Source organism: Cibotium barometz, chromosome 59 (genome assembly GCF_041138505.1).
Source record: "Cibotium barometz isolate CiBa-2024 chromosome 59, ASM4113850v1, whole genome shotgun sequence".
NCBI lineage: Eukaryota > Viridiplantae > Streptophyta > Polypodiopsida > Cyatheales > Cibotiaceae > Cibotium > Cibotium barometz.
In genome coordinates this window covers 18408542-18421847 of record NC_141104.1, presented here as the reverse complement: position 1 = coordinate 18421847, position 13306 = coordinate 18408542, and the positions used below count along the sequence as shown (strand labels likewise).

Sequence of the window (13306 nt, the reverse complement as noted above, 5' to 3'; positions counted from 1 at the left end):
CGAGGTAGGTCTTGACTGACTTAATGACAAGGGAACAAGGGAGAGATTATCCACTGCCATTCGCCCACCTCGTCGGCTAGGCTCGGCTTAAATTTCTATACCGATCGCTAAATTTTAAAAAAAGAAAAATGGTATCCGCTCTTGATACTCACAGGCCCGTCCCTTCCACCCACCATAGTGCTCCCCCGTCCGTTATTTCACCTCAGTGCGCTCTTTCCCGCGTAACATTACGAGAGGGTTAAGAACAGCAACGGCGACGGTGTAGCAAGGGAAAGCTAAATAAAAAGGGCTATAGGAATATGAAGGACTCCCTTCGTTGAAAAAGAAAGTGTCGATTGTCTATTCTTTAGGCACTCATGGGAAACTAATCTCTCCTAGAGGACACGTGTGGGAAGTATTCGTTTCTAACAATCCCTTCGTCTTTAAGGTTTTGACCATTTTGTGTAACCATTAGGATGCTCCGAAAGCACTGGAGTATAGGAAGGAAACACTGGTGTCAAAGCATTCTTTGGGAACCACATCCTGTTCTTCCTCGATGGAGGATTTGCCCCGTCCGATGCTGTCGTGTGAAAGTTGTTTTCATGATTTAGGAATTCAACTGATTTTAGGTAATCCATCTTCATGTGGCACAACATGAAAGGTGCTATGAAAAACACGTAACCGACCAAATTACGTGAAATGGATAAATCGATCTGGTTAGGGCATTCTTTAGAACTTACTTAAGGAAGAATCATCCAGGGCTGCAATATATATATATATATATATTTGTAGTTTAGCTATAAAAATGGGTAAATTTCTTCCAATGGGCTGGTAGGCCGTGAATAAAGCAAAGCCAAAGATTCGGATCTGTCGGCCGAATATTCTCTTGCCTCCATTGATCCTCGCAGTGCTTGACGTTATAAGATGAACAGCATCTTTAACGGAGAGACAAAATCAGAGAAAAGCTAGCTAGCTATGGCGGATGAAGCGAGCCCTCTCCTGCCTCGCTCTGCGCAGGTACTACCCAGACACCACCAACCCTAACCCTAATTTCCCAATTTCGTCTCACACCCTTTCATTCTTTCTTTTTTCAAAGTTTTTTTCTAATTTTTCTTTTGATTGTTCCCCCCCACCGCAGGATCCTTCACGCCATAACCGTACATGGGGCTTCCCTTGGAAAAGCGCAGGCGTTTTCTTTCTCTGCTTTTGCCTGATCCTTCTTGCTTTTCAGAGATTTTCTCATGAGCCCACCAAACCCTACACAAGAACAGAGAACCAGAGAAAAGCATATGGACAAAGCCTTGATTATCTGGTTGTGGGCGATTGGGGGAGACAGGGGCTTTACAACCAATCCGAAGTAGCCATTCAGGCATGCATCAAAATTTGCAGAATGTAGGGGAAAAAAAACTTATATATTCATCTTAAAACTTGGAAATTTATTTCCATGCATTAAAAACCTGATTTATTTATCTATCCTTGTAAACTTTCTTTTTTGAGCCTAATTATCACATGCTTTTGACACACTGATTGCACATGCAAAAAAGATGATTTAATGTTTATTTATTTGGTTCATTTGAGGATTGGTTTTATCTATATTCTTTTGATTTTACATATAATGAGGCACTTTTTAAATTAGTTTATATAATGGTTATTGGTTTTAAAAAAATTGTATGCACATATGTATGTATACACATACACATTGTATATGCATGAATGATGAATTTGTGTTTTTGTATTTATTTACTTATTTACTTTTTTTTTTCTGCAGATGGGAAGGGTTGGGCATGACCTTGGCATTGAATTTGTGATCTCTGTGGGTGACAATTTCTATGAGACTGGATTAAAAGGGGTAGATGATCCTGCTTTCACAACCTCATTTACTGATGTGTACACTGCCCAAAGCTTGCAGACAACATGGTACACAGGTACAAAAAAATCTTGATTTGCATTTTAAAGAAATTCGTGTTTTTGCATTTCATAATCCCATTCATTTCTTATCCTATGATTCTCAGAAGTTTTTAATGTTTTTCAATCTTAGGGTTGTGTTCCTTATAGTTATTTGGGCAGTGATTAGTGCTAATTATCATCAATGTTGTATTACATAAGTAGTATTATTGTCAATCTAATTATGTCTTAATCCTCTTCTTTAGTTCTTGGGAACCATGATTACATGGGAGATGCTCTTGCACAATTCAGCGATGAGCTCGTAAAACGTGATTCAAGATGGTTTTGTCAGCGACAGTTTCAATTAAATCATTCTTTGTGCAGAGACTCCTTTGCAGGTAGTAGATGTACATTTACAATAGTCAAAAGTTTTTTCCTAATTGACATAGCTAATTCATACAAAGAGACTTTGATAACTTTCATGTGCTTTTAATGAGATTATCAAACAACTAAGAGATGTATGTTATTTTAATCATTTCCATGTGCTTTTGCGCTCTTTTAGGAGTCTGCAATGCTACTGTTGACATGTTCTTTATCGATACAACACCTTTCATTGATGAGTATTGGATGAATACAACTAAAACCTTTGATTGGAGGGGGCTGGCTCCCCGGGCCAAGCAGCTAGAATCTCAGCTACAAGTGAGCATGAATCAACCTTAACTTTGTTTTTGCTTCATAGCAGCTCCATGTCGATCATTATAGGCTACATGCACACACACGCGCACACACACATACACGCACGCACGCACGCAGAGAGACCTCAAGTGTGCCCTTTTATGCAGGATCTGGCTCTCAATTTGCAGAAATCCAATGCCACATGGAAGATTGTTTTTGGGCATCACACAATCAGGAGTATAGGCCATCATGGAGAGCTTTCAGAGCTTGTGGACCAAGTGTTACCCATTCTTCAGGTAAGAAATGATATTTCCATAAATAAGATTTGCTTCTCCATGTATACAAACAAGTTGTAATGTGATTATGTGTTTTTCCTTACAAACAAATTATACTTATGATATCTATTTTACTTCCTTACAACTTATCAGCTCCCATTATGACAAATACTGTCGCCTATGCAGAAATACAAAGTAGACATGTATATCAATGGGCATGATCACAACCTCCAACATATCAAGCGCGCTGACAGGTCGTTACACATCAAAGTCTGATCATTCTATGCATGTTCTAACATCAATGGATCTATATGTGCTGTGATTGAAATTCACATTTTCTTGCAGTTCTACCCATTTTTTTACGAGTGGTGGCGGCTCAAAAGCATATAGTGGGTTAAGACCATACACTGATGATGATGGGGTGCAGTTTGCACATGACGGGCAAGGGTTTCTTGCGGTGTCCATGATGGCGACATCGGTCTCTTTGACGTTTTATGATGTCTTTGGTGATGCACTATACTCTTTTCTTCTAGAAAAATGATGCACTTGTGGTGAGCTCACAAGGAAGGCAGTACATCACTGCTTGCCTACCTCAACTGTACATTGTCCTTATCTAATTGTTAGGTTGTTAGCAAAGGCACCGCCACATTATTTTGATAAACCAAGCAAGGACCATTGTATATATAAATGATTTTTGATGTTTCTATGATTGTGGCTTGGCTGATTTATAGGCTTATTGGTAATGTAAAGCTTCATAAATATATATGGAGCTTTTGTGTATAGGACAATGTTTTATTTCCAGTTGAAAAGCTTACTTGCATATACTTGATTTTGCTAGGATTCTTATATATAATACAATTATACGAACGTTGAGCCTTAAATGCAGGAGTACAATGCCTACAAGAGGGCTCCTCTCTTCAAGGCCTTCTTTTAAGAGAGAGAGAGAGAGAGAGAGAGAGCTCCCTTGTTACTAGAGTTTCATGCCGTGAGTGCTTCTAGTTATCGACGAGATGGAGGACGAGTTGGATCACCTTTCATGGTGATCTTGGCACTCTTTATCCTTCACATTGACGTTTTTTCTATTGACGTTTTTTTTTTATAATGAGGAGTAAATCCTACACATGAATTTCTTCCTTTGCTGAATGAGGGGGACTAGTTATCAAGGAGATAGAGGATGAGTTGGATCGTCTTTCATGGTGATCTTGGCACTATTTATCCTTCACATTGACCTTTTTTTTAAAGGAGTGCATCCTACACATAATTTTTTCCCTTTGTGGAGTGAGGGAGAGGATTGAACTTGCCTCAGGGAGGAGAAAAAGTGCCCCCTTATCCAGCAGGTTACTGTCCCCATCCACTTACGTTTACCTTTTGCACATCCTGTGCAATTACCTTTGGTGTCCCTTTCACATGACTCCACGACTAAAGTAAGCTATCAACAAGTCAAGTATAAAGGCTTATAAGTGAAAATCTCCAAGGGGTGGTTGGCATTTTGCAAACAGTCTTTAGATGGACTAGCCATCCACTTAGTATAGGTAGGAACGAGATTGAGTGAGTAGTCATGGTATCGTCACCATTTGAGCTAAGTCTGTCGCGTCTAGGTGATGACTAGAAGAGTGAGGAAATGGTAGGACGGAGATTGAGCGAGTAGTCGTGGTATTGTCTCCAATTGAGCTAAAGTTTGTCTCTTCTAGGTGATGACTAGAAGAGTGAGGAAATGGTAGGCTGATAGTAGCACTGTCTTAGGCCTTGACACAATCTCACCATGTTAGTGGTAATTGCCTAGGCAGCTAGTTATGACAAAATTTTCCAAAAAGGCATATTTATATCTACAGAGAACAAGCAACAAAAGATACACTTATAGCATGTAGGAGGCTATTTCCTAAAGAGGCTTGAACTCTGGGCTTTCTTTTCGACGTAATTTTAACTCTAGTGCTACCATTGACAATCACTCCTTTAGTGGATCTTCCAATGCACCCACCTAGATGGGTGGCACATTGTCATTGATATATGCTAGGAACATTTTTATTTTCTAAAGCCAACAATTCTAAGGGTGCCTCTAAAATTAGAGAGTTAGATTTTCTTTTGTTTGGTAAATGGAGCTACTTCTAATAATTGCTCTATTGTGACCAACCATGCCAGTGGTGTAGATGTGAAAGCTATCACCCAGGCAGGTCATCAAAGTTCGCCCTCCTCCTCCTTCCTTCTTTATTTATTGGTGAAGACTGTCAGTGAAGATGCTTCTTCTTCTTCTCTTCCTCCTCCTCCTCCTCCTCCTCCTTCCTTCTTTATTTATTTATTTATTTCTTCTTTAATGGGTTTGCATAAGCATGTAAGGCATGGGAGCTTTGGCACAAGGATAGACGTGAAGCACACAAGGATGGGGTAGCCAGCCATCCACCACCAATGGGTTTGTATAGGCAATGTAGCAAGTTTGCATAGGACGAGGCAGGTGGCCATCCACCATCAACAGGTTTGCATACACAAGGGAAAGTGCAAGGATTAGGAGGTTGCCACATAAGCCAAGGCTAGATGGTTTGCATAAGCAAGGGTTAGGAGGATGCCATGCAAGCCATGACTAGGGTTACTTTAAAAAAATGAAAAGGATTGGAAGGGAGCGGGGTGTGGGGGATACTTTAAAGTTACAAGGATCACAAGCTTGAAAATTATGAGGCAGTTAAAAAATTAGGCCCGGGGTAGAGGGGGTAATGAAAAGGGTAGTCCGAGGGCTAAAAATAAGGTGGGGGTGGGTAAACAGTAAGACATGTGGGGTAGCACTTTTATTCAAAAGGGGTGGGGCAATTTTGTAAGGGTAACTTAGGGGGCAAGTTGTTAAGGGGTTTAATGCAGTGTGGATGGGTTGAGTTTTAAAACACCTAGCCATAAACATCCACATAAAGAGAGAGAGAGAGAGAGAGAGAGAGAGAGAGAGAGAGAGAGAGAGCACGAGAACCTAAAGGGCTCGGAGAAATTTTAAAAATCAGGGGGCGGGTTAGTTTAGAAAGAGAATAGAGAAATAGTATTAGATATAGAATAAATAGAATAAGAAAATAGAGAGAGTGAAAAAGGAAATTCAACATAGTAAGAAAGAAAGGAAAGGATAAAGAGAACAATAGCACGGCCAAAGAGAGAGAGAAAAAAGAAAGATAAATGAAATGGAACAAAGAAGAAGGAGAAGAGCGAGGGGTATTGGGTTTTAGAAATTGGGAGGTCAAGTTTTGAAATTAGGAGTGGGGGATAATGGGGTGGCTAGGTTTAAAATGGAGAGGGGGTTTGAGTTGGGGGATGGGGTGTGTAAGTGTGTGTGGTGTGTGTTGGGCGGGGGGAAGTACGGGAGAAGGCATGGATTGGTGGCCTAAAAAGGTTAAAGGGTATGGATTTGGTTTAAGAGTAAACAGGGGTAGGAAAGTGGGGTTGAGAGAGAGAGAGAGAGAGAGAGAGAGAGAGAGAGATGGTGTGAGTTGAGGGTATCTCTTCGAGAATCCGCTTGGGAAGTGTCATTGAACTTCTTATTCTCACTGAAGGGGAACATATTGTTGCCTAGGGTGTATGTTAGCTTGCTCCTTCCCCACCCCCCTTGACCTTGATGCTGTCTGTAAAAACTTCTCACAAGTTGCCGACATCAAGGAGACGACTGTCATGATCTTGTTAGGACACCACATGCTTCTTGAGAATAGGCGAGGCAATGTAAAAGGGGGGGGCTTTTGTTTTTTTTTTTTTTTGGGAAAAAGCATTCCATATATTATTTATAAACTTGACAGGAGGGTTTATGTTACACAAGTATACAAGTAAATCATAGGCTTTGGGGGTTGCTTGGTGAGGTAGCAATAGCGAAAAACCATCTAACAAAAGCTTAAATGATGCCAATACCACACTCAGCTCGTGATACGCCGACCTTTGTTGATGTGCTTGACTTAGCTTTGTCCTTCTAGGCTAGCGAGTTGGTGTTGTGGTGTGGACGTGGATGTGATGGGACCGTAGTGATCCCTTTAAACCTTGCAAGTGCTTAGTGGTGCCACAAGAGGCACCCACATGAGGCAGCTTTAGCAACATGGGTGTCTCTACTTTGATGGCAGTGAAAATGGGTAAGCCCACCACTCATTGAGATGATATTGCCACTTGAAGCATGTTGATCAAGAGATATTTTGACTTATTTGGGGGTGGTGTTGTCTCTTAAATAGAGGTGGTACCTTGTAGTCAATACAATAGGCCCATAGAGCAATGTATACTTCGGTTCCTAATCACTTTTGGATGTTTCTCCTCTGCCATCTTGTTAAGGATGTCAAGTAACACTTTTTTTGTGCTCTTAGCATGGAAATTTGGTTATGGGTAATAAAGCATTATTTTTTTTGTGCAACATAGGGAATTCCTCAAGTAGAACTTCACCACTTCATTTAAAAATGCATACCACTTTTGCTCACTATTTCTAGCAACAATAAGTAAACACATACATGTTCAGAAAGGAACATAGCTATAGTTCTTACATTAGCTTTCTGTGTAACTTTTGCCTTAGCCTAGTTGTTGATGAAGTATTCTGTGATGACTATGATATAGCACGTGGGTTCCCTAATTGGGCTAATGCGACCCATAAGTCTACGCCTCAACTTTCAAGAGATTACATAGGCTAAGGATATGTGATCCTTATCTTGGAACATGGCAAACCCTTAACCTTAGGACATGTGATCCTTCTCTTAGGGGTGAGATTACACAAGTCAAGGGCATGTGATCCTTCTCTTGGTCGTTGCCATGGCAAACCCCTGGCATTCATTATAATCTTTAATAAATTTTTATGCATCTCCAAAGAGAGTAGGCCACCATACGTCATCAATGGCCTAGACAAACTTGCAAGCTTTTGTGTCTGTTGTTTATGAAGTGTCTTGCCACAAGGTTTCCTCCTCCAACGATTTGAGTACAATCCTTAAAGGCATGTTTGAATTCAATATAACATGTGCCTCTATATGGAATAAAAGTTGGGTTTGGCACTAGATTTAGTAACAAAGTTGGGATACTTGGTATGGGCGCTTTAAGAAAACACTCGATAGCATGGTGTCGGCCCTTGCAATGGAACCATTGAGGGCATTAAAGATGTATCCTACCATGTTATTAAGGTCCCTTGCTCTTGCACCATGCCCTTGCAAGGGGACCTTGTTAATGGAAGCATTAAAATCATTGAAGAGGTAGTTGTCCATGCTATTAAGGTCCCTTGCTTGCTCTTGCACCATGGCTTTGAACAAAGAGGAATAGTCTATGGTCGGAGCACGTTTTGGATACCCATATGGATCATACTACTCGTATGGTTTTTGTTGCACATAAGACTCATATCTCTCTTGTTAGGGTTTTGCATTTGAAGGTAGAGTCACCAAGTTTTGTTATACTAGTGTGGTACTTGGGGGGACTGATTGAGGTGGTAATATGAAAGGTGGGTATGTCGATGCCTATACATACCTTGCTTTAGCAGGTGGTAGGAAATGGAGCTTGTGTTGATTGAGGAGTGGCTACTACAAGGGAAAACTATTAGGGATGGTAGGGCTAATGGTTATACCTTCACATTGGGAGCATCTCTCATGGTGCCAAAGTCCACTCTATCGAGTTTCCTTTTACCAGTAATGAGTTGTATCATGGACATTGGCAATGAGCACAAAATGGTTGCAGCCTTGGACTTAGAGCATCCATACACTCTTTTCATAACCACATGTAACCGCATACAACCTTTATTTTCCACATTATTTAAAAATCACAAGCATAGAGACCTTCTACTTCATGTTATCAGAATATGTGTTAAATGTAAACTGCTACTTTTCCAAAAAACATCACATTCCTTACAAAACTTTCCTTTGCACAACTAGTTTTGTGAGAAGAGGAAATTCGTATATCTTCTCTAATGCAACTGCTACTTTTTCAAAAAATATCACATTTCTTGCAAAACTTTCCTTTGCACAACTAGTTGTGAGAAGAGGACATTTATATATATTCTCTTAAGCACATTCATATATCTTCTCTTAACAAGTGAATACTATTGGAAAAGCCCTTTGCTTAATGCTCCACCCTTGTGTTGTTACTATGGGTGACAGATGCACTCTATTTTGTAAGCCCCCCTTTGAGGAGTAGTTGTTGTGGTGCACCTGGTAGTTCCCAACAATTCCTATTTTAAACACTCGATGGTGAGGACACACTATTCTCAAGTTATGGGGCTCGTTTAAGTATCCATACAGTCTTAGATGGATGTGGAAGCTACTTGCTAATTCCTTACAAGGCTTGGTTATAGCCTAATATGGCCTCAATTGGATAATATGGTCGGTTGGTCATTTTAGGTTGACGTGGCTGACCTTGGGTACTATATATAGACTATTTTGGTAGCCTTAATTCATCTCATTATGTTCAAACACTCTTATAAGCAAGACATCCTCTGTCTAGAGTCTATCTAGATAGCCCCATGAAAGCTCCTTACCTGGAGTACATGGGTAGGCAGGCACAGCCGTTAGTTGTAATGAAAGTTTGCAAGTACTTATATTGTTTACTCTCCACTTCTTTATGTAATTAAGGGATTCCAGATTCCCTTTTTCTGATTAAGAATTATCCAAGTTTTCTTGATGGATATTTTCACATTCTTTCTCAAATTTCTCAAGATAAGATATACTCAATATTCTTCTTTTTGAATAAAAGATTCATGGGATTTACAAAATCAATTCTACCCATATTTCTTAATAAAAACGATAATACTCAAAATTCCACTTTTGATAAATACTCATATTTTGAATTATGCCAAAAATTCATCTTTTAACACTTAAAAACATCTACCCATTTTTTTGCTCATTTTTTCTCTACACCCTCTTCTTCCTGCTTCACAAAAGTTTAAAAATCCCTAAATTGTGCATAACATTTGATAATATTAACACCTGCAAGTTTTTAAAATTACATGGCATTAGAAACTTTAATCCTATTAACTTCACAACACACATTCATGTTTTTGACATTGTTAAAACCACTTCAGTTAACATGGTCTCGCCCACCCACTTTGCCATCTTCTATGTACCTAAAGCTTAGCTTTTGTAAGACTGGATTAGAATATATAAAGAGGCCTTTCTCTTTGCTTCTTCATGTTGAATGGGGAACTCTATGACTTTGTGTATATAGTTGCTTAAGGCTAAACATGGTTACCATGGACTATTTTAATGCCATGGCCGCACTATAATAATACACACTACATAATCATTCCCCTTGTTGCAATAGAATACTTGTGGGATTTCCCTCTTCTCTATTATCTCTTTCTTGTGTTCTTTGAATCTGTCCATAGCTAGGTTATGCTGCCTAGGTAGGAATATTAATAGGATCTTCCTTTCATGAGCTTCCTCTCTTTCTCCACCTCTTGTGAGATTGATCCCCATAGTGTAGGAATGTTTTTCTAGGTAATTCAATCTCTTCCTCCACACCCATGACTATGGATCTCTCTGGTGTGACAATAGAGTGAGGATCCACATATGACAGGCTAGCACACCCACAACTAGGCAAGTTGCATTTTGCGGCTTTAAGGCAAAGCTCCAGCATCACATGTTTCAATAAGGATAAGCAATATTTTAACTTGAACATATTTGGCGTTGTCTCCTTAAGAAGTAGCTTAAGGGTTTTTTAGCTTTGAATTTGATCCATTCCAAGCTATTGGGATCATCCAGTATCTCTTGGTGTCAATTAGGAAAGGAGGCCACTCTGAAAGGCATGTGATTTTGGAGCCTTGGATGTCTTTGTTGGGTTGTTTTCAATCTTGTTTGGATTAGAACTAGGACATTCAATTTGTAGGTCTTGGAAGGGGAAAACACTAATTTTTCTTGGCTATTTGCATGATTTTTGGAAGGGGAAACCCTATTTTTCTTGTCTATTTGCATGATTTTTAGGCCCAAAAGGCTTACATTGAGCTAAGGAATTGCTTAGCCTTAGTGATTAGGGGTGAGATCCACTCCAAAAAACATTGGCTAGAAGGCCCAAAAGGCTTGGCTTTCAGTGCATTAAGCCAAGGGATTGATTAGTGATTACTTGTGAGATCCACTCCAAAAACCTTAGCTAAAAGCTCCAATCTTGTGGATTAGAGTGTGGAAAGTTGTGTTTTCTTGTTCATGCATTCCATGCAACTGGTTAGGATATAGAGGCCAAGAAAAACCATAAAAACTAGGCCTAAAACTACACAACAGGTCTGTGGTCGGCCACGTGAGGTAAAATATGACATGACATTAGCCTATAGGGATGTGATGTAAGCATGAAAATGCATGACATAATCAGATGTGATGTGAGCGGATCAACGATGACATGAGCATGTCCAGGGATGTGATAAGCAGATCAAAGATGACATGAGCATGTGTAGGGATGTGACATGAGCCTAGCTTGAGACATGACGAGAGCCAGTACCTAATATTATACTCAGCAATTAACACTACCTTGAAAACTTGTGAATTATTATCCTTCCCAATTTTAGTACTAAGGTCAATAGCTGCTCACTTACCGTGGTAGAAGCATGGGGCCCTAATTGCCACCTAGAAACCAAAAACATGTGAGCTTAGCTCAGTAGACCCACATGAGCCTACCCAAACGTGACATTAGCCTACCTAGACATAATTTAAGGTAAGCTTACCGAACTTGCATATGAGCCTACAGCACAAAATTTACATGAGCCCCCAGCAAGTCAAAACTGTAGAGCCCAGCTTACCAAAATTGCAAGAACTAAGTCTATCCCAATTTGATGTGACATGAGCCTACTTAGACCTAATGTGAGCTCACCAAATTTGCATCAGCTTAGCTCATCATCACTAGACTCACATGAGACTATTTCATCCAAAATTATGTGAGTCTATTTCGTCTTAATCGCACAAGCTAAGGAAGTCACAATAATGTGAGCCTATTCCATCCAAAATTGTGTGAGCCTATTCCATCAAAAATTGTGTGAGCCTTTTCATCTAAATTGTGTGAGCCTATTTTATCCAAAATTGTATGAGCATGTTTCATCTAAATCGTATGAGCCAAGAAAGTTACAATATGTGACATGAGCATAAGTAGACATGACATGAGCCTACCCAAACGTGATGTGAGCTCACGTGACCCTACCCAAACATGATGTGAGCTCACCCACGTGTCATCCAAACTTCAAAAAAATAAACAACACACACACACACACACACACACACACACATACACAAAAAAAGAGAGAAAACTCCATTTATTTTTATAAATAGAACTTTTAAGACCGGCATGATCTCATCAAAGATTCCATCAAACCCGTGTTTGATTTTGTTTAGTTTAAACCTACTTGAGTGGCCTAATCTTAAAACTATGGTATTTCTTGATGTGTTACTTCTCCAATAACATCATTTATAGATACACTTGAACCTACTCTAGTTTCCAACAAGGCAAGATTCCATTGAGTTCACCTCAACAAGCAAGGAGTCTTAGGAAAAAATGAGCCAAATGAAATTAGACTTAGGTGGAGGAATCGAGGAACCCATGAAATAGAAGGCAACACAATCCTCAAGCCCTAAATTTTCCCAATAGTCTTAGTGAGTAATGCCATGAACCTTGTAAAAAGGGCATGGAACCATCCTATCTTTGGGCGCATCTCTCTAGTGAGGGAGAGGACTAGGACCATCAAGGTTCACCCTAACCAGAAGTACTTAATCCATCTAAGAAGTCACACTTTTTCAAACCTTAGGAAAACCTCAAGTTGGGAATGCCCCTAGCTTGGGCCTTAGACAAATAGCTTCATTATCTCCTTTGTAACAATCAAGACACATCTCTTTTATAGTGCCAAACATTTCTTCACTATGAAACCAAATTCTAGTTCCTCTTTGTTTTGAAGAGAAACATGGAATGTGGGGAAAGGTAGCATGTCCTAGTAGGTTTAACTTTCCAACCCTAGTGGTCCACAAGATCAACCACATAATGAGTCCTCAAGGACATAGGCCCCCAACCTCAAAGCCATGCATGCACAGTGCCATTGGAAATTGTATAGCCCAAGCCCATGGGGCTTGAAAATATATTTGATGCAAATGGAGATCCCATTCAATATTTGTAAAAGTTTGAATAAGTCTAGGGGCCAGTGTTGCCACTGCCAAGATCCCCCCATCTAGGAATGTTCCTAGAGGGCTTCCATTATTGAGACTTCTATCCTAAAAAGATTGTGCACTATGTGTGTATGTAGAAGCCAAAGCAAGAATGATGTTTTTGAAGGTTTTTATGATCAAAATATGCTTTTGTATAGAATAGGATGCACAGGACTCAAAAGCAAGACTATGCCATTGTGAGGCCTAAAAGTCTCCAAGTGGCATTGACTCTTATGCCAATTCCTAGACTATTTTGTTATTTAGAATCAATGCTAGCTAAAAGATTATGGGATTAATATCCCACCAAGATTTTCTCATTTGAACTTTGCATTTAGACAAAGTAGGGCAAGGGTTAGGTCCCTAAATCCACTTGAAAATGCCACATACAAGTTTAGACAAAGTAGGGCAAGGGTT

At 39.7% G+C, this 13306-nt stretch overlaps 1 protein-coding gene across 1 annotated transcript; it reads left to right on the top strand.

The window, feature by feature from the left end:
• Positions 1-837: 837 nt before the first annotated feature.
• On the top strand, positions 838-3593 carry LOC147605554 (purple acid phosphatase 4-like). Its single transcript, XM_086793421.1, has 8 exons — positions 838-996; positions 1118-1348; positions 1748-1904; positions 2130-2261; positions 2426-2562; positions 2706-2834; positions 3000-3067; positions 3159-3593. Exons 1-8 carry the CDS (start codon positions 955-957, stop codon positions 3352-3354), a joined length of 1092 nt encoding a protein of 363 aa, XP_086649547.1. The 5' UTR covers positions 838-954; the 3' UTR covers positions 3355-3593.
• The last annotated feature ends 9713 nt before the right edge of the window (positions 3594-13306 follow it).

Coding starts and splice junctions, on each gene's coding strand:
- LOC147605554 (XM_086793421.1), top strand. CDS start 955: ATGGCGGATGAAGCGAGCCCTCTCCTGCCTCGCTCTGCGCAG. Junction 2,563..2,705: donor AGCTAGAATCTCAGCTACAA/GTGAGCATGAAT, acceptor CCTTTTATGCAG/GATCTGGCTCTCAATTTGCA. Junction 3,068..3,158: donor CATATCAAGCGCGCTGACAG/GTCGTTACACAT, acceptor ATTTTCTTGCAG/TTCTACCCATTTTTTTACGA.